Source organism: Acartia tonsa, chromosome 12, assembly GCF_053477335.1.
Source record: "Acartia tonsa isolate MP-2025a chromosome 12, ASM5347733v1, whole genome shotgun sequence".
Taxonomy (NCBI): Eukaryota; Metazoa; Arthropoda; class Copepoda; order Calanoida; family Acartiidae; genus Acartia; species Acartia tonsa.
Window position 1 is genome coordinate 34,770,611 of NC_137271.1, and position 22,719 is coordinate 34,793,329.

Below are 22,719 nucleotides of genomic sequence, written 5' to 3' on the forward strand. Positions count from 1 at the left end.
CCTCCCCTCTAATTTGCCTCCATGTTTTACCCATGAAACATTGCAGCGCTCACAAATATAGCTTTATTTTTTCACCTAATACATAATACGTGACTTCAATAATAATAATAATAATTTTATCTGAAAAAATCTTCAAATTATTTAAAAGGGCGCGATAACATCAAAAGAAAAATTAAAATTTTATTATTTAGCTAGAAAAAATGTTAATGTATTTATTCAAATGAAATGTAAAAAAATTCCGATAGCATTCATTAAAATTTGAATTTTAAAAATTCAGAATAAAAACCTTAATTTTTTCACACATCAAAATATCATTTTTGTTATCCTAAATTATGAGTTTAAAAACGTTGTCATTAAAAAAATATTTTCTTTATTGCGCAGAAATTTATTTGTGAGCGATTAACATTTAAAGTGGGGCAAAGTCGTAGTAGGGGAAGGATTTTAAGGGGGGAAGATGGACAACCGACGCCATCTTGATTTTATAAATAAATTATAGAAAGCGTCCTTCTCAAAAGAAGCTTGTTAAAATGTCGTCTTTGGCGTTGAACATTTCAAAATTAGCAGACAATGGTTTGTTTACAAACATGATTAAATACGCTATTTTTTGACGGACAATTTATTTTTAGAACTCTCGTTACGGAAATAAGTGTGGGTATGATCAGCTGATTTGACGTACCGGTGTATTTTTTACATGAATTGCGTAATTTCTTCTACACATTGGCATATTTTAAGGTTTTTTAATAGTATAAAATTATTTAATTGTTATTTTAGCCTTACGCAGCATCTAGATAGAAACAAATGGATATTACAATTAATTTTGGGTCTGGCCGTATGTCCTATAGTAAAATCTCCTACAGCCTTACTCTAAGTCGCACATCTTCCTCTTTGCGCGATTAATTTGTTTGTCTCTTTAGACGGCAGAGCTACTAGAAAGCCAATTGGTTAGGCTTAGAGTGGCTAATTTGGTAGGCATCAGTGCCGATGATGGCTGTTCAGTTCATGCTACCAAGACCCCGGTAATTAGATACAAACTTTTTGAATATCATCATGTCGGGCACAGGATTACAGCTAACCTTGCTGCTGAGCCATCTAGGTACAGAGCTGCAATCCTCACTTTAATTTAACTCTTTACTATCAGTACCATATATATATAGTAATAAATATTAGGGTTGTTCAATTTTTAATACTTTTGCCCCTTTTGCTTGATTTAAACCTTTAACGCAAAGCTACAAAAAAATATTGAATGAAGTTGTGCAGTAGCTGACTGTAAGATGTAACTAACCTTTGAAAATCTAAATATTCCGTAGTCAATTAACAAAGGATATTAACAAGAGAAGTACATGAGTACAGACATACAGACAAACCGAGTGAGGGAAACGAAAATTTATAGAAAACACTTTTCTTGTTAAAAACAAAAATTATTGAGTACTTTGGTTATTTATTTATATTAAGAAACATTCACGCATTTAGTTATAGAAAAAACATTCATAAAAATAGCTGTTACAATATTAGATACTAGTGGTTTCGCCCAAAGGGCAGGTAATTTTTATTGATTGGCGCATAGATTTTCCTTGTGGAGGGGCGATTTCTATTGGGAGAGTGGGCTCCCCCAAATAAAAAGTTATAAACCTTCCCATGTATGAGTTATGAGAGGCTACACTGTAAAGAAGAACCATATCGGTTCAGCGGTTACATAGATCCTTAGTTACAGACAGAGAGACACAGATCATGTTACTTTTATATAAGGAATAAGTTTATTTTACAGTATTTTATTTATTACATTATTACATCAGGGTAAAGACATACTCTGAAAAACAAGAAGTAGAAAATAAAAGCGAAAGATACTCTAAAAGTGTTCATGTCAAACTGTATTTCATTCTACCAAACATTCCACTCTGTTTTGGTCTCTCTCTCTTATTGCTCCGTCCAATGCACTGATAAGATCAAAAAAATAATGAAAAGTTTCTAAGATTCTTTCTCTGCTTTTTTCCCCCTATTTCTCTATCACTTTCTTTCTATCTCTCTATCCCTCCCGTTATTTAACTTCTATTTGTTCTTTAATTTTTGACTGTTCTGTTCTACCATTTGTTTTTCAGAATACCTTTAAAAGTCCCTTATTAATTACAGAGTAAAAAAGACACATTGGATGCCTTGTTATTTTTTAAGGTTTCAAAATGATTTTGATTCATATTTTTTTTTGATTAAGTTTCTGGGTTTTTCGGAGTAAAAAATTTGCAAAAAAATATTTTTTTCATGATATTTATATGTACTAAAAACAGAAAATTGAACTGTTAAAGAATCAAAACTTTGAAACCCTTTTAGGATCTAATACTATAAGTTATTTACCATTATTAGACCAGACGAACAATAAAAAATGCTAGAATAAAAATATCATATCAATTATTCAATTGCAGGGCTGGAAACCGATGCTTTATCCACAGAAGCGCAGCTTATTTTTTTGTTTAATAAAAGGCGCGGCTGCCGAACCCTGCCCATTTGTACAATAATTTCGAAATCATAAATTATTTTTACAAAAAAAATTATATTAGAATTTTTAGTAAAAATTTTGTGGATTTTTTTTTGACTTTATAACTCATAAATGCCCCTTCTAAAAAAAATATTAAACATGTTAGAGTAGTAAAAAACAAGCTCTCGATCAATAACATACAAGTTTAGAAAAAGTATAAAATAGTATAAAAACTGATAATCAAAGGTTACAATGAAACAAACTTACATAGAATTTAAATGGTTAAGTTTATAACATTCACCGGCCTGTTATACAATTACCAAAGATTGGATTCAGATACTTTTAGTTTTTTTGATTTGATATACCAAATTTTTTGAATATTTTTATACATCTATCTGGAAACCATGCCTGAAAAGTGAGAAAGTACCTGAGAAGTTAGAAAATTTTTTAGAAAATGTAAGAAAATAATTGAAGATATTATCAAATATGTTGTCTTGTTTTTAATTTTCAAACAAATAGAGTGATTTTTATATCAAACTTTAATATAAGAGCTTAAAATAGAAAAATTGAAGCTATTTTATACTTTTCAAGCACAGGCTACAGGCAGTGGTATCTCAAACTTAATTTTTTTTTTAAATTTTGTTAAAATATGAAAAAAAGTATCTGTGGAAAAAAAACAATAATTAACAATCATTCCAAATTTCTAACAACAATAAACAAAACAAACATAAAATACTATCATTCATAATATAAAACAATTTTTTAATTCATAAAAAAAACATTAAATTTTAAAATCAATAATTATAAGCTATAACCTAAACAATTTTTAAAAGTATGAATTTTTCTGTGATTTTTAATTTTAGAGCCTAAATGATTTATAACATTCATTCAATTTGAAAAAAGACTAAATATGAAACTAATGGCAGTGAGTTCAATTAGCCTGGTTTAAATTTTACTAATCATGAGTAAAAAAGTGAAAATATCAAAGTAATTATAATATAAAAAGGAAACATAGCATAGTAATTACAGTACATTTTGCATCTAACTGAGTTATTTAAAAATATATTCTTGACTAAAAATCAATTTTTAGGTGCAATTTTGCAAAAAATCAGTCTTTTTAATTTCCAAAAATTTGTTGGTTTAAATTTGATTAAGGTAACTGAAAATTTCATTTGTTCAATTCACTTCAAAGCTCCTTTATTCTAAAATACTGTTATTATTTTCTATAAAAAAAAATGCTTATAAGCAAAGTTTAAATTTTGTTGTCTAATTTTGATGAGCATTTTGCCAGGTACAATTAATTTTTTTGACTAATGCTGTATAAAAAGTAAAAAAAATCATTGGATCAATATTACTTTTTTTCAATGTCTTCACTTACAAACTTTTATAACTAATTTTACTATCATCAATTGTTTTCTAGTATCCTAAAAAAAATTAACAATTTTATAAATGGCAGTTTCTTATTTAAAGTCAGGCTTAATATGCAAAAAAAATATTATTTTATTACTAAAAAAGCAATAATTAAATATTTAAAGTGTCATTACAGGAATAATCTAAAAGTGGGAAAAATTCTATAATGCTAACATTAAATCTGTAAAAATTGTATAATATAAAAACAGCTAGAATCACAGAAATCACAAAACAAAAGATCAAACTTTTTATAAAGGATGATCTTGGAATATATTTGCTAGAAATTACTTATAAATTTACTTTATTACCATAACCTAATGTAATTTTATAATGTTTCATATTATAATGCCTAGTTGTTTTTGAAAGACTAAACTTGAAAATAAACTTTTTATCTTATTATTTGTGACTAGAAATGTTTAACTAAATCATTAATATAAATGCCTATAAAAAGTGAAATTCTAAATTGATAAAAGAAATTCTTTAGCAACTTCTTAAAATGTGCCAGCAAGTCCTTTACTCAAGTTAAGAATCATCTTGGAAGATGTTCCTCCTAACCCTGCATCCACATTACTATCAGGACTTACAGAATTCCTATCAAAGAATCCTTCATCCAAATCAGAATCTTCATCAAGCAAATCATCAACTTCGTCAACAGCAGATGATATCTTTCCATTAAATGACTCCTCATTAACAATATCAGAAGTAGATGTGTCAGTTTCGTCATTTTGATCATCCATACACTCATGGTCATGTTGCAAGGATTGCAATTCCTCCTCAATAATTCTTTCAATTGTTGACAATCTAGATATTGCTGTTGAACCAGATGATATTTTTAGAGTAGGATCAGTTAAAAGTGTTGCAGTTTTGATAGAATCAGCTGATTTTGCCACATTGTCATCTTTGTTGAAATCAAAACAATTGGTGGACAAAACAACTGGAATATTATGATTATCATCAATAGCTTTATAATTATTTCTGAAAGAAGACATCCTAGTAGAACTTCTGGTACACATGACACTCAATGTTGGGGAGATAGTTATTGATTCATCAGAGATTGTATTAGTTGGTGAGGAAGATAAGGAGGAGTAGAATGAGGAATGATGGGAATCTTTATTGCCAAGACAAGGTGAGTAGGACTGGAGAGGAATTGCCATCATGTAACCTGGTCCCTGGTAAGCTGAACCACAACAAATGTTTGTCCTAAATTAAATAGGTTACAAAGTATGAATTGTTTTCTGGAAAAAGAACTTAACAATTACAGCTGCAAGTAATGTGTGTTTCATGTCCTTCAGTTGGAGACAGATTCCTAATGTTTCTAAAACTATAAGTTAAAAAAATGTATGAGTATCCTAAATAAAAGAAAATGACAGACATTGAATAAATTGCAGAAAACAATAATTTTTTTCTGTTAGTCAGGTAAATTTCATGTTGACAACAGTTTTATAAAACAAAAAAATATTAAATTACCTTTTCCAAAGCTTTGAGTCAAGAACATTGTTGAGAGTTCCACGACGTTTCTGCTCCCCTGAAAAGATGAAATTTTAGATACATAATTTGCAAGATAATGAAATTTATGGGTAAGACAATGAACAATAAATGATTATAAACACAATTACCTCCTCTGTAGATTTAAACTGTTGTTAGACACTACTATTAGTTAGAAACAACCACATCAAAATTAAATAAAAGTACCCAAAGTTTTTAGGTCAACCCATAATATGACGTGGTTACAAAACATTTGGTACTAGTGTACTTTACAGCCCCTCCCTCTCATTCCCTTTAATAAAAATATGATGAGCATTAAATTGGAATAGTTATTTCTCGCATCGTATTATAAACGGCTTTCCGCGGATATAGAATGTACAATTAAAAGATTAAAACCAGTTTTTTTGCCCCTAGGTGCCGTAGGCACGGGCTAAAAAAACTGGTTTTAATCTTATGTTTGTACATTTTTATATTCGTAGAAAGCTGGATATAATACGATGCTAGACATAGTTTTTTCGTATGGATGAGAACCGGTTCCTATCCACCGGATTCGAATGAATACGAGAAAAAATTAACTAAATTTTTTATACAGAATAAATTTTAGAAATTGTTCTTTATATGTCTCCTTTATCTTTAAATAGAAATAGAAATTTATCATACAAGAATAATTCTTAAGTGAGGCTACAGTTAACTACACTTTCAAGAATACATTCTAATCCTATAATATTTTATGTAAAACTTTTTTTAAAAGTACCTAACATCTTTTTTACTTCAATAATTTATGTCACTAAAATTGGGTCAATTATATAAAACTTCCTTTCATTTATAATGTATGAATCAGTTTTTTACTTCCTCTTTTTATTACATTTCAGGCGAAAGTTTTCCTATAGATCTGGAAACACAAAAACCTGGACAAAAACAGGCTGTGCAGAGAATTTCATGTAAAAAAACCGCGAAGCAGTCAGCTGATTTGTGTGTGTGGTGTGAGTGTGTGTGTGAAAGGTTTTCTTCATTGAGGACAAAGAAGACAAAAGCTGGTTTTTGGTTTTTGCTGTACCAAGTACTTTATAAAATATGGATGTGTACTTTTACAAGAGGAATGATAAGAGCTTGTACACCAACAGACATATGTATTTAACATTTTATAAAACTCTTAGTTTAAACAATTCTATTATCAGTCCCTACTAAATTTACTATTTGGGGATGTATTAACACTATTTAATCCTACTTAACCTAACTTAATACCAACTGTATAAATCTTTTGAATAGCATACTGTAATAAACAAGTATCAAATTAATTTCTTTTACATCCAAACTCCTTTATATTCCAGGTCCAACACGCTAATTTCAGAGAAAACCATTTAAGTTTTTTACAATAGTTTTTATTTACTCTATTACATATATATTTTATATACTGAATTCTCTGTACTTTTGATAACAAAGAGAAGCAAAAACTAAATATATTTAGATACAGGGTGTATCATCTAAATTGTCACAAAATTCAAACCTTCCTTTGACAGAGAGAACTCACTCAAAAAAAGAGTTTTTCGGTTTGGTTTACCCTGATAAAAAAAACGGAATGTCTGTCTGTGTGTCTCTAGCCAAGTATGATTCTCCTTCAGAGTGAAACTTCATTCAGGTACAAGGAAGGTTTTTAACTATTATGGTGGAAAGTTCTTTTTAATAAATACCCTCATCCAAAAAAATTAAAATAACAAAGTGAATGTCTCCTCCTCCCCCTTCCTCAGGGGCCCTACAGGTCTCTAGGGGCTCAGACGCCAGTAGTAATTAGACATATCATTAATATTTTTTTCTCAGGCATTTAAAAATCATTAGTTTTAGACACCCTGTATATATGTGATTCTTTCTTATGTCTAAATGTTATGTATGTATTAAATAGGTCAGGAAAAGTGGAAGTTTTAATGAAAATGAAACCATAATAAAAACTTTTCTCTTGGCTGAATAACTTTAAATTATTTTTCTCTTTATACATTTGAAGTAGGAAATCTAAATAACAAGGATGACAGCATGTATAAAAGCGAAGTTATTTTAGAATAACGAATTTAACAACTCTAGACTGACTGCGCTTTTAAAATTAAATAAACAAAGTCTGAATAAAAAATTCAATCTGTCGTGAAATTGGTTAAAATGAAGTATGCCCAACACATAATTAATTCTGCGAATTAATCATTCTGGACACACAAACATATAAAATGTAGAAAATTTTCACGCAAAAAAAAATTATGCTTAATTAGTGTACTTTTGACTTTATAAAAGTGTTTGATGACTAAATATTTTAACTAATATTGATAAATACCAAGACCAAGAATCTTCTTTTAAGCTGTCCCATTTTAAAAATTAAAAGAAATGGTATGTGTTTAAAATCTCGGTTTTAAAAATAAAGTTTCAATACCCTAGTCGTTTAGTCCGAAATCATGTTTTTATAATATGAATTTACATGGAAAAGTGCATGTAGAATATTCCACTAGTAATCAGACTTTTAGTATTTTAAAGTAAAAATCTCAAAATTGGTTAACTTTATGAGGAAATACTTAAAGAAAAAAACTTTTCAATACCCTAAAGAAAATGAAAGTATGCATCAAACTTTGAAAATTATTTCTAGTTGTTGAAATAAAAAAAGCATTTTTCTTCCTTATACTTTTACTTAGAATATCTTAATCTTCTAAATACAAACATTTTTGGGGTATACAAACAAAGGCTTAAAGGGGAAGATATTCTTTAATGATAAGGTCCCCTCACACCCAAGTAAATATTTAAAATTAGATAGTACAATCTTTATGATGGTCTCATAAAACAACCAAACTTACTCTCAGTTATTTTATTGACTAAAGAAATTACAGTTTTTTTCTTTTTTTGGTTAAAAAATTTAATAAAATGATTGAGGTATTTTTTAATATATTGAAATTATTAGGTATAGATATTTAAATTTTTTGTAATTTTGTAAAAACATCAAATGCATATGACCCATGCAATGTAGAGAGTTATTAATGATATTCTTCAGTGATGAACTGAAATTAGTTTCCGAATGTGAACACATTTTCCTGGGTGTTACCCAATCCTATCTCAATATTTGCTACTAGCTAAAAAACCTTCAAACTTCAAAAAAAAAAAAAAATTTGAATGTATTAACGATTTATACATTATACATTCAAAGTTTTAATTTTTCAAATTTTGATTTTTTTGTGGAAGTTTTAAGGGTTTTTTAGCTAGTAGCAAATATTGAGATAGGATTGGGAAACACCTAGGAAAATGTGTTCACATTCGGAAACTAATTTCAGTTCACCTCTTCAGCTGTCCAAATGTAAAGTGTGGGTTTAAATCATAAACTTATATTTTATAGTTATGTATAATCTATGAAAAAGGATATAATCTAAAGAAAACATTCACATTAAATAGATTATGTTTTAGTAAACTAATTCAGAATTAAAAAGAATAAAAAATTATCATATGAGATAAGCCACGCTGCACATTAGTGTTAATTTTAATTACAGATTAAAAGTTATTAAACATAATTGTTTAATATGTTTTATGTTTATTAAAAGTTATTATTCATTAAGGAGTATTGCTTTCCCATTCCCATTATTCAGTAATATACTATTTCAAGAAAGAATAATTATACACATAACCCTTTTATTGGGGATTATGGGAGAGGGTAGATGGGGTAGGGGAAAGAAAAAGGGAATGCAAACGGTCAACTAGAAAGAAGAAAGATAGACAGCAATTTTTTGGGGGTTTTATTTAAAAAGGGGGGTAGGACAATATTCAGAAAAAATCTTACAATGCAACAAAAAAAAAATGTTTGAGTATTTTTAGTATTAACAGTTAAGATTTTTAATTACATGCAATTGGTAATCTAAAATAAAATTTTCATTTTAAGATTATAAAAAAGTTGGTTTATAATTTATTTGAAATGTGTTGGTCTTATATAGCTAGGATTGGAAACTTTAGCTGTTTTCTTTAAACATTATGATAAATCCCCTGTAGACTTATATTCACTCAGTTTTCTATTAACATTTCACAAAGCAAGACAGAAGATAGAAATTTTTCAAAGATATCTCAAACAAAGAAACTTTTAGAAATGATTAACTTCATGAAAGCTTCTAAAATGCAAAGGTGTATAAATTATAAATTGTTATCTAAGTTTAGAATTAGTAACTTAGATATATTATTTATTTTTTTTTACAATTTTGCTTTTCAACACTTTTAAGAATACTTTTGATACAGTTTGTAAATGCATATAAACCAATTATTTAAAGGTTTTTCCTTTTTTTGTAAACTTTAGATAGTTATGAAAAAAGTGAAAACTTGCAATCATCATGGTTTATAACATCCTGAAATTAATTCCTATATCTTTTTGTATAAGATAAATTTGATTTTTTTTCTACCAATGATATTAGTTTTTATGTGTTATAGAAATCTTTTCCAAAGCGAAAAAACATACTTAAAAATATTTGAACTAAAAATATATTTTGATATATGTTAATTGTTTATTTTTGTGTGTGGATGAATGTAAATAGGGTAGGGGTAAGGATTTTTAGTGGAAGGGGAGGAATTAGAGAATAGGGAAACTGTGGGAAAAAGGGAAGGTGGCTGAACCAAATAAAGAGATGGGGAGAAAAAAGGGTCAATAAAGGGTGGGGGGCCGGCTAAAAGGGGGATGGTGGATAAAGGGGGGAAAGGGTGGATAAAGCAGGGGAGGGGGGTGCAAATTAAAGAAAGGGAAGAATGGCGATGTCCAGAAGGAGGAGTGGGTAATTAGGGGAAAGGGGTTAGTTAAAGGGTTAATTCAAAAAAGGGAAAGAACAATGTCAAGAAAGGATAGAGGGGATTTTAAAAGGGATTAAATACAAGGGTCAGAGGTGAGATAAAGTAAATAATTTGTCAACTGATATCTAGTTGTTTATCTGAAAAGAAAATTATATTCCTATTAATATATTATTATTCCCCTTTAATATTTTCTTCCCCTTTCTGAAAAAAACGTCTTACACCACAAATAAATTCTATTACAATTTAAGCACAGTAATTTTCTGAAACTTAATAACTATCATCAACTTTAAACATTACTGTAATAGTATTCTACTAATTTTGTGATTTCAAAAGACTAGGGTATAAGTTCATTTATGTAAAATTTGAATTTCTAACTAAACCTTATTATAAAGATACAAATTTGGATTTAATCAATGTAAATTGGATTGATTAACATACTTTATTAGAAATCTAAGCATAGACGTCCAAGCTTTTTTTTTTGGGGGGGGGGGGGGTAAAAAAGTTTAAGGGGGGGGGGGTAATTCGTATTTGGAGGGGGGGGGGGGTAAAATGGCGAAATTTTTTTTACCCCCCCTGAAACCTGTTGGCAGGGGTAAATTTAGTTTACCCCCCCCCCCAAAATTTACCCCCAGGGTAAAATTTTTGGGGTGGGTAATTTAAATTTTATTAAATATTTAGTATTAAAATGCGCGCGAAATTGTGGAAAACGCCGTTTGTTTTTTAAAAGTAGGGTTTTTCTCACATTTTTAGATATAGGTTGTTGTCATTCCTTATTAAATAACTTTCATTTTTCTTACCTCAAAAGTCACGAAACCTTACACTCCCTAATTTCCTAACCGTGCGTCTATAACTTTCAATTTCAAACAAAGTTTTCTTTGTTTCAAGAAATTTCATGAAAAGAATACAGACAAAGGATTAAGGTCAGACCCATCATATTATTAACAAGATGCAAAGTATACAAAGGAATTCAAGTAAGTGTTGGAAAGAAAACGAAGTAGCGGAATTCGTCGTTTTTTCACAGTAGCTTTTGAAAGGTTATTTTAGGTTAGGTTAGGCAAATGTTTAACCCGCTGCTTCGTTTTCTTTTCATGATCCGATATCTTTTATTTATAAACTTGAAACTGGGCATAAAGTAATGTATGTATAAATGTATAAGTGCAAGTACTTATGTCAGTTACTTTAAGTTTGACTTTGGTTTTGGTAGAAGTTTGTACATTTTGCCTAAAAATCTTCCATATTTAATATTTTAGCTGTAAAAAAAGCAGTGCAGTTTAGACACTCAACCTAATGAACCAACCAATCAAAATTCAACATAAGTACTCAAAGTTGTTAAGCAAAAAAAAAAGAAAATGTCATTATAAATCTTTGGGGACTAGTGTAATAAACAGCCCAATGTCTCCTCCCTCCTCCATGCTAGATACAAAGTTCTTAAAAATATATTTTAATATTAATAAGAAAACGAAAAAAAACATTAAGCATTTAGTATGAAAATATAAAATTATATAATTTCAAATCTAAGTGCACATTGCATAAATGGAAATGAGCTAAAAATTTATTATGTAAAGTAGTAAAATAAAACATTTAGGAATGGATGTAGAATATATGTGGACATTATGACAGTGGAAAAATTGTGTTAATAACTTGGAACGCAAATTTATTGGTCAGTTTGTTCATCCTTTAGGAGGGGAGTGAATAAGATAATAGGGATGGAAGTGGGAGATCGTTATTTTAGTTCGCTGCAAGTTTCACTTTATTAGAATGCTTGAAAATATGGTTAAAGATCCATTTATATACGTTAAAACTTCTCCCAAATGCGCAAACAAGAGTATCATTAAACATCCTTTTAAAGTCAAGAATACGCAAATTAAAAGTCAGCTTGAATACTTATAAAAATATAAAAAAATTATGCTTTCTCTGAAATTGAACATGCGAAAATATATCTACTGTACTTTTGCTGGATTTGTAAATAGCAGTATCCCCTGCGGGGGGCTAAATATAACCCAACCTGCCATGCAATATTAATATAAAAACAAACAAATAAATAACCACCACCCTATTTTTAGGATTTTTAAAAAAAGACGTGAGGGGGGGGGGGTTGTGCCCAACATGCACTTATGTTTAGGGAATGTTTAATTCTTAGTCATCATTTCAAACATATATGTAAAATCATCTTTTTGATTTTAATCCTTCCTTTATCCAATGGTGATTAGACACGAAAATATAATGTAAGTTTAATATAATAAATGTTTAACAAATTTATATGGATTATCAAAAATATTTTGAAGACTTAAAATTTTGAATAATACTTTCTGAAAATACTTTGTTAATGGAACAAAACTTTCTGTGTATAAACTTATATCAAGGTCAAAGAAATAAAGAGAAAGAGTTACAGAATAAGAAAGAGAGAGAGAGAGAGAGAGAGAGAGAGAGAGAGAGCGAGAGAGAGAGAGAGAGAGAGAGAGAGAGAGAGAAGGAAAAAAGAGAAGAAAGGGTAAACTATAAGTGCAATTCTACGCATTTATGTTGAACAAAGATGGGCGAACTTTTCAAAATTATTGCAAAATAACAAATAATAAAAAAGATCTTTGTATTTTTTGGATATAGTTTCTAAAAAGTTAACTGTCTGTGTTATAAACTAGTTGCTCAATGGAGTGATTGTTTGGTCAAGCCGTTTACTGGACATAAACACAACTGACTGCTTATATTTTAGTACTAGCAGCTACTTCCCTAGCATCTATGGGCTCTGTTTTCTAGAAAAAATGCTAGAAAAATAGCTATCCAAAGAATATGAAAATGAATTCGCCTATAACCATCACTGGACCTATGTAAAGCCTATAAGGGGCCTGACATTTTCAGACAATAGTAGTGTAATGCCTCTGCTCGTAAACAGGTCAAACTCAAAACTGATATTAATATTATGAATATGATTTTTTATATTTGTAGAAAATTGAATATATTACAATGCGGAACATGATCTAATTCAGCGGATATTAATCGGTTTCGAAGCCATACTGGAAAAGTTATTATAGTTGATACAAAGCCATCCATCTTGCATTTGAATTATCTGGGTCTTAAAGTTAGGGCAATGTTAATGCAACACTAGAGGATGGTTACACACATTACACAACACATTTTGTTTATTAAAATTACAGCTATTTTTCCAACCAGCCTGGCTGAAATTCAATTGTGATAAAACCAGAGCAAAGGAAACAGCCTTAATTCAGAACTGCACAAGTTTCATAGATAGAGAAAAGTTAATTTTTAATCCTTTTAATTTCAGAAATAGTTTGGGGTATAGTCCCTTTCGTAACATCGCACCTCATGGGGCGATTCTTCGTATTTTTCACAGTAACTTTTCTCCTATTTCTAGCCCCTGCGGGGACAGTTACCTAACCCTGTGGGACAATCACCTAAGCCAATACAACCTAACCTAACCTAAAATAACCTATAAAAAGATATTTTAAAAATACGAGGAATCGCCCCTTATGGTGCGATGTTACGAAAGTAACTATTTCCATAGTTTGAATGAGATAAATTAAATAATGGACTTAAATTTTTTTTTCAAATCAAAAGCTTAACAAAATGCATCTATTATTGAATGTGGACATTCAGCCTTTATAAAGTAGCAGCAGCATTAATATTTGCTTTTTGAAGCAAACTATGACATTACAGATAGACATACAGAATGTAAAAAGTTAAACTTTATAGAAAACGCTTTGCATATAGAAAAAAATAGATTCGTTTACCAGTACAGACTGTATAGTATATATACAGGCTATAAAATGCATTTAACATACATTTACCTTTCCCCCCCTCCCCCATAAAAAATCTCTTCCCTCCCCCAACTTTCCCAAGAGATATATATTTGTAATTGGCAAAATAGTTTCCCAAACAAATGCTTTTAGACCTACAGGGTAATATGATATAATCTTCTGTAATTGTATGCAATGAAACCCTTGACCAATAGAAATTATTTAATAAGCTGCTATATAAGATAGGATTATGTGATTAATCTTGAAAATGAATTATATTCTTTAATTAACTCAATTTGTCTGTATTAACTAAATAGATTTATTTGTATTTTGAACATTTCCCGGTAAATAAACTTCTACTGCATGAATCAATTTGTCTGTCAGTCTGTCTTTAAATCCTCAATGTCTAAGTTAAAGAAAAAGAACAGAGGGGGCAGGGGATAAGTAACTATATATGTCCATGGGGTTGGGATCCTATGCCGACTTTCAATTGGGTCTTTAAATATCACTTAATAGCGTCGGAAATATTAACACAGCAAATTCGCTACAAAAGCAGAAAGCAATTTGCTAGAGGATGAAAAGGCCCCAAACCCTGGGGCCAGGTAGATGTCTGAGTTATACATCTGTACTTATACATTTATTATGCCATGTAAAAAAGGATGATTTTCACATGGATAGATAGATATAGATGGGTATATGATGATTGAAAAAAGGATAGAAGGTCTCTAAAATATTTGTAGAATTTAGCTGGAAAATATGAAAATATTGCGTACAAGTTCTATAGAAGAATGTAGATGCGACCAGAATTATAAAATCTGCCAGAAATGCATTTAATGTAAAAACCTCCTCCATCTCTTTAGTAGCTATGCTGCTTTATAATCTGAAATGTCTGATTATTAGAAATGTGATGGTAATATGTCATTTGATCAGCTACTATTAGAGATAGATGGCTGCATATCTTGTTAAGATTCCTCTTATTATATTACATTATATAATGAATGTAATATGATTATTTTTTCAAATTTTGAAGAAGTTTCCCTTAACCAATCCGAATCTTATCTTAATTCACTTTGCTGTTCGTCCGACCGTACGTTTTTAAGTTGTAGTTGAAATTTAACCCTAACAGTCGGGCCCCTTGCCGCACCTTAATCAGTCGGGGGGGGGGGGGGCGTTCAACGCCCCCCCCATATTATCTCAGTTCCTATTAGAGCTAGAGGGCTAAATTTTTTTTGTACAAGTCCCCTGTGTTATGATGAATTTCCGACCTTAAGTAAGTCAAAGTCAATTTTCGCTTCCTTCACCCTTTTATTTAAAAACCTTTGTTTTTAGGTCCTTTTTTACTTAAAAATTTCAAACGGCTGTAATTTTCTTATTTTTGAAGCTAGAAGAACAATTTTTTTGCAGAAAATGTTTATCTTTATGTAAATTTTATACTTGAAATGTCAAAATATAAATTTCAGCGGCCGCAGCTGTACTTGGCAGCTGCCAGCCGCCGCAGTCGATGGTCGGCGGGAAAACGGCGGTGGATCTTTATGAAATTTTAATACTTTATGTAGACATGTAAGAAAAGCTTAAGTATAAAATTTGAAGTCTCTAAGTCAAAAATTGAGGCCACAGGAGCCTTTTAAAGATTTCTGGAGACCTGGAGGATCAGGACCTGCAGGATCATACCTGGAACCTGAAATTGACTTGAACACCTGTATTTCATATAAGGATGTACTACTAGAGGATATTTTAGTATTTTGGCAAGATAAAATACTTTGTTTAAGTCAAAAAAATATTTTTGCTCTTTACCTGGATGACCCTGCCAGGTTTGCTGGCATCCTGTGCCCGCCAGGATGGAGATATTAAAAAAATTCCAACTCTCAGTTATGTGTCATACCCAAACTTAAAAAGTCACGCAGTTTGGGCTCTTTATCTTTCACACACAGAAAATGAGATAGAAAAAAACGGATGGGGTTAAGGGTTAAAAGCAGAAACATGATTTCTTAAGCTAAGAATTAAGACAGACCTCCAGATTTTGTGTTAACATTCCCATGAACATTTAGCATAAGAGTGTACCCCTGTTTTATTTTTTTCTAGTCCAATTGTATTGTAATTAATGTTATCATCCTTGTTTCTGTCTTACCAAAAGTTTTTCCCTCCCCTTTATATTTGTCTTACCCATTTTCTGTATGTTTAAAATTAGGACGGCGGGAAAAATAATAGATGTAAAATAAATTAAAATTAAAAATCAATAGATTAAAGAAGTATGATTTTCTCTTATTATCCTTTTATGTAAAGAAGTAAGAATTTTTTGTATGTCTGTTAAGATCTAGTGTACCACTAAATCTATTAAGAACTCCATTTTAGGAAGGCCACGTGATGGTTTTAGACTATTTTATCTGCTTTTGGGGGCAAAATGTAATGCAAATCAATCTCCCGACCAACTCCTAATCATCAATCATTTTCTATAATCTAATAACCTATCCCTTGTTTAAAAAGCAATGCATCAAATTCTAGTAGAAAATCTTTCTTCTATTGTGGGATCCGATAGACCCAAAAAATTGCATTTGTTTTTAATTTTTTAAAAAAATATTAATTTATTGTCCATTGTCTTTTCCATTCAGATTCCTTAACAACATCCAATCGAAATAGTAGTTAAAAATAAATAACTCACCAGGAGATAGCCTAATTGGATTAGTCTGTTTTCTTCTGCCAACTCCTTGCAATTTTCGTTTTCTCTCCGAGCTCAACATGCGCTGGTAACGAAGACGAAATTGTTGATAACTTGACGCGGCATCTGCGCCTTGCACCAGCAGTGCAGCACTGAATGAATTGGTGGATTTTCTGGCATTTACCGCATTTCTTTTCCTCTGTCTTTTGTGTTGGTCGGAGACATTTGTCTGCTTTTGCATCATTTGTTTCTTACGTTTTACATAGGATTTTACTCCAGGTCCAAGCCTAAAACAATTATACATATCTTTTATACAAAATTATTCATCTACTATTTAAGTAGGAGACTAAGTTAACTTAAAAAATGACTATAATTGTAATACACACCAGTAATAGCCTTAAAGCTGTCCTGAAAGCATGCTATGCAGCCCTGAAAATTATAAACTTAATTCTGGGACTTAACTTTGAAGCTTTACACATTTATTCAAAAAATCATCTATGTGACGTCATAAAAATAAGATATTATCCATCTCTTTTTTAGGGAGTTTCTTTCCCACTTCTCCTCTCATCCCTCATTTTGATGACGTGACTTGGCTAATTTTTTGAGACAATTTGTCCAGCTACGTACTGTATCGTACCTGGAATCTACGACATGCGCCCAGTGCCTGGTATTGTTGGCTGGCAGCTTCCTCCATCTTTTGATCAACAAGACACAGGCATTGCAAATATCTCCAATTCTAAACAAAAGAGGTTACCTAATTTTTTTAAGATAGATATTTTTAGCTAATTAGCTTTTTGATGATTGAAATTTAATCAAATTTACTTTTTATTTATTAAGCTGCTATATTAGATAAGTATTTGGAAAATTGTGTAATGAATCCTTAAATTAAGCAGAAATGTAGGTATTTTTAGATACTATAGATATTTACAATTCCTACTACTGTTAAGAAATTAAGTTTCATTATATTTGCAGATTGCTGTAGAATTTGTCACAAAAATCATAAACGATAAAATTTTCCTGAATACTTTTTTAGCTGCTTAGTAGCATCATAAACGCTATTTATAAACAATATTATCCTTGCTTTTACATATGAACAATATCGACAGCTTTCCGCGGATTATAAAAAGAAAAATTATAAGATTAAAACCAGGTTTGTTCGCCCCGAGTGGCCACAGGCCTGGGCTAACAAACTTGTATCAATTTTTTGTTTTTATTCTAATATTCGCAGAAAATTGTCAGTAAAACGATGCCATACGTTAGTTTACAGTATGGATCGTATCCGGTTATAATCCAGCAGATATTTGTAGGTTTGGAAGCCATACTAGAAGTATAGTTACCTTTGTTCAGTGAGAAGGAAACATTTGTTGAAGCTATTGCTATATCTCTCACTGTCTGTAAATCTTGAACTAAAATAAAAACATAAAATATTTTTTGTAGCATACAATTGATATAGTACTTCACAACTTTCATTTCATATCTATACTACAAAGTAGAAAGATGTCTTGCAACTAAACCTGCCTGGTACCAACGATAAATAGGCTTTAAATTGTGGACTTGAAGGACTTGTCAGTTATGAGATTTTACTGAACAAACATAATTATACACATCTAAATGCTATGAGTTCAAATACAGCTTATTTTTTTCTTTTTCAATGAGTTTTAATTTGAAATCAGCGAACTGAAGGGATAAGATATTGGACGAAAAATTAATATATATCTCCGATATGTTAATAAACAAGATTACCCCTTCTGTAGATTAATATTATTGGTTGAAACTTCTGAACACAACTAGTTTTGAACTAACTTATCAAAACTCAGTAAGTTTCTCAGCCAACGAATATGATAAAGTGTTTAAAAGCTTTTGGGTACAAGTGTAATTAACAGCCCTATGTCTCCTCCCGCCTTGTTTTAATCTATACAAATTTTTCTTATTTTTTGTGTTAGTTTTAATTACTTCCGTCCATGTTTATTAGTTGATTTGAAACACATAATTCATTAATTTGTAATTACAAAATAATAGGTAACGTAAAAAACGTAACACAAACAATCAATAATTTGTGATAAAGTTGTAAAAAAAGCAGGTGTACTATAGGTAAAAAAGACGTATTGATTTTTACTAATATCAAAGTAGTAAAAAAGTGTAATCGTAAATAAATAATGACAAGGTTGACAACATCCATGCTTATACAAAAGTAACAGGATGTATGTATGTACCCCAGGACCGAAATGGTTCCCCTTAACAGTGATGCTTACAATAGGTCCTTGGAAAAGGGGAACTAATTTTTGGGTAGGGTACCAACATCCTCACCCAATAAAAATTTCATCCCCTTCTTTTAAAAAGCTTTTTCTTTTTTAAACTAAAATTGAAAATGGGAGGGATGGAGGGGGATCGAAATCCAAATCCCCCACCACCACACCTCCAGTGTCCCTAGAGGTATTTATTTACAAGTTTTTTGTAAAATTTAATACAAAAATGATCTTTTTTACTGATAAGTAGTATTTATTTAGGTTTTATAATAAATAAACTGTCGAATTTCAAAAGTTAGGATGATAATTCATTATAAATGCAGTACATATTATCAATGATGAAAATAATTTAATCAATACATGGCATTTTATCTTAATGTGAGAATGATTTTAATAATATCTAATAATACTGAATTATTATTAAAAAAATGAAAATTGCTGACAAAAAAAGAAACATGATATTTTGTTGATGTAATTGACAGAACAAAAATAATAAATTTTTGGGATATAAAAAAGATCCTTATTATCCTGATAAAAAATGTTTCATGTTCAAGGGCGATGTAAGCAGATGGTTGAAAACAGGGTAGGGGGAATATTTTTTAAAATCCTAGGCCTACAAATAAACATGACAATGGATATATGTGATACGTGGATATATTGACAGGGGAGATTTTGTCGTTAAATTAGGTTGCTAATATGGATCTCATTTGTTGATCAGTTCGTTCATCCAGTAGGAGGGTTGGGATAGGGGGTAATGTCATTTTAGCAAGCTGCGGATATCAATTTATTAGAGTACATGAAAATCTGGTGCAATATCTAAGTAATATTATATCGATTACCATAACCACTCCCTCTCTCCACCCCCTACCCCGCTTTAACTCGAAATTCAGAATTGTACACAAGGCTAATCCTGTCAAATTTTACTGCTGTTACCATATCAACATAAAATCATAGTCTGCACAATGTCATTATTGTACAACCATGTCAATAATATATCAGAAATGATCATCATGGAATGTCAAACATCTGACATTAACAGTGTGTGTTAACAATTTATCTAAAGGTAAGGGGGGTAAAAGTTAAAGCACTTCAAATTTCTGAGGAAAAATATTATAATTGTTAAAACTTTAAAAATCAATGTTCTGTAATATTATGTTTTTTTAAGAACAAAACATAAAATTTTATCAAAAGTGAAGCCAAGTATTTAAATTTAAATATGCTTATTTTTCTATGAATACGTCATGATTATTTGGAAAATAAATATAATTAATTTTTCAAGCCACCTGCTTGCCAATGCTTCCCCTAAATTCAATAATATTTTCTAAACATGATTTTTTTCCTAAACAAGGACGATAACATCCATTATTAGTAGTTACTGTACTGAATTAAGTTATTCATATTGGTAGATAGAATACTGCATAAGAGTTTAGTACATATTAAGATATTTGTGATTCAATTCAGAATCCAATTTTGTACATATTTTTGTGTGTTATAAGGTTTTTTTCTCATTGTTAATATTTTTACTAGTTACTGAAATGTAAAAAAAATGGAAAAAAATATTATTACAACTTTAAAAAAAGTAATTATACTGTTATCTGTGACAATTTAAGAAGTGTGTATTATATTGGATTCATGCACCCTAATGCATTAACAGTTATTTATCGCATCGTATTATAGACAGCTTTCCACGGATAAGAAAATGGAAAAACTGGTATTCATTTTATGATTATTATTTTATTATTCGTGGGATTATTCAGTGGATATATTTTAGTTTCGAGGCTATACTGGAAAGTACATTACAGATATAGATATGATGTTTAATTTTAACAACAAAAATATTATTCTAATTCTACCAGAGGGAAAGAAACAAGTATATAAGCTAGTTTTTTTATCAAACATTCTAATATAAGAAAATTAATGAAAATAAAAGTAAAACCTGCGAAACTTGAAATTGCGATGAAACAAAATTTAATTCACAAAATAAAGTAACCTTGGCTGACCTAATATTATCATGATTAACCTTATTTATTTTATCATGTCATTTATTTATAAATCTACAATTTAGCTATTTACTTTTTTGTGTCAATACTAGCAGATTCGTTCCTTCCACGGATACTTTAAAGCAGTTAACGAGATCATAACACTGAAATAAACTTAAAAAACAAGTTTAAATTTTTTTCTCGTATTCATTCGAATCCGGTGGATAGGAACCGGTTCTCATCCATACGAAAAAACTATGTCTAGGATCGTATTATATCCAGTTTTCTACGAATATAGAAATGTACAATCATAAGATTAAAACTAGTTTTTTAGCCGGTGCCTTCGGCACCACGGGGCTAAAAAAACTAGTTTTAATCTTATAATTGTACATTCTATATCCGCGGAAAGCCGTTTATAATACGATACGAGAAATAACTATTCTAGAACTCAACAAAAATATCCTTTAATTTCTCAATTTCAACTTTGGGGATTTAAATGAAACAAATTTTAACAGTACATATTAAGTTTAGCTAACGTGACTTTTAAAAATAGAAATTAAATTAATTTAATGCAATGATTGTAAAATTAAAGATAAATTAATCTCCCCACCTCCCACAAAATCAATATGCAGTATGAACCTTTTAGTTACAAGAATAGTGAGGGAGAGAGTGGACAATGGGCTGTAACTTATACTTGTACTCAAAGTTTTATGAACATGTTTTCTCATTCGTTGACTTAAAAGTTTAATCTAATTTTAATTGATTGGTTCAAAGTAGTTCGGTCCCAATCATTTGAATCGAAACAATAATTTTAATCTACAGAAGTTTTAAAATTGGCTTCAAATTGATTATTTTTAACCTTATTATTTAAAAGCATGCTGTAATTGTTGTTAATTTTACCTGCTTGACTTTGCTTTGCAAATGACACACCCATGCAGAGATCTGAAAATCTTGGGTTTGTGAAACGACGACATTATACCGTTTCACATAAATGTCGTCCTATTTCTTTGATTTGCCGGATTTTTTTCTTGATCTTTGCGGATTTAAAAAAAAATATTTTATTTCTAATCTAATTTACTTCTAATTGCACTAATATTATTTGTTAACTAATATTTATATGTATTTCTGTTTGAATTTTCTCAGCTAATGTTTGATTTTTCTACAAGGTGGTTCCATTTTTTTCTTCTGAAAAAAATCAATATTTTTAATTAAGTTTGTAATTTCTCTATAGATAAATTTTTAGTGTAAATAAAATATTAAATATGCAATGAGCTGAAAATGTTATTCTGACCAGTAACTGATATTGAGAATAATATCCTAACTAAAAATCAATAATTTTTCCCTTTGTTGTTATTATATTAATGGTGAAAATGTCTTTACTAGTGGTGTAATAGGAGTTTCATTATAAGTAGCACAGCTACTCTACACATAGGACATGTCCGTTCAAATCTCCGTAACGGACAGAATAATCAAAAATCCTAAATTATCGGTTTTATACCTTATGGGCTAAGGGCCAAAGAAGTAACATTAAAGCTAAAATATTGTCTTATCTATCTATTCTACTATGGTGATTTCTTCTGATTTCTTTGACGATTAAACAAATTTTTCCTTTTAGGATGACATGTTTAGCTTCGCTTTCACAGATTTTATCATCCTTGTTATAAATACTTATTATCTTAATAACAATAGCTGTCATATAGCTGTATATATATTATTGATAGCGGATAAACCCCTAGCATCTAGGGGCTCTGTATTCATAGAGACAGAAAGGGATTAGCCAAATATCTTAAAACAATCCAAAGACTTAAATCTGAAAATGAATTAGCCTAAAACCATCACTGGACCTATATGAAGGTTACCTAAAAGGTTTAGTAGTAATTAAGAGCGTAAGCTTCAGAATAAAACATGTAAGAAATAAAGAATATTAAGTTTTATG

The 22,719-nt window shown here is 30.0% G+C and overlaps 1 protein-coding gene across 1 annotated transcript; it reads right to left on the reverse strand.

Moving 5' to 3' along the window:
- Positions 1-1,426: 1,426 nt before the first annotated feature.
- Positions 1,427-21,964, reverse strand: LOC145333853 (uncharacterized). Its single transcript, XM_080179111.1, has 6 exons — positions 21,684-21,964; positions 17,896-17,964; positions 17,196-17,294; positions 16,562-16,845; positions 5,345-5,402; positions 1,427-5,077 (listed from the first exon to the last, which is right to left on the reverse strand). The coding sequence occupies exons 1-6, from the start codon at positions 21,755-21,757 to the stop codon at positions 4,369-4,371; spliced, it is 1,293 nt and encodes a 430-aa protein (XP_080035237.1). The 5' UTR covers positions 21,758-21,964; the 3' UTR covers positions 1,427-4,368.
- Positions 21,965-22,719: the final 755 nt, after the last annotated feature.

Excerpts from the sequence above, each read along its gene's own strand:
- LOC145333853 (XM_080179111.1), bottom strand. The coding sequence starts at position 21,757 with ATGTCGTCGTTTCACAAACCCAAGATTTTCAGATCTCTGCATGGGTGT. Across the intron at positions 17,295-17,895 it reads TTCCTTCTCACTGAACAAAG|AATTGGAGATATTTGCAATG; the intron begins GTAACTATACTT and ends TCTTTTGTTTAG. Across the intron at positions 5,403-16,561 it reads TCCAATTAGGCTATCTCCTG|GGGAGCAGAAACGTCGTGGA; the intron begins GTGAGTTATTTA and ends TCATCTTTTCAG.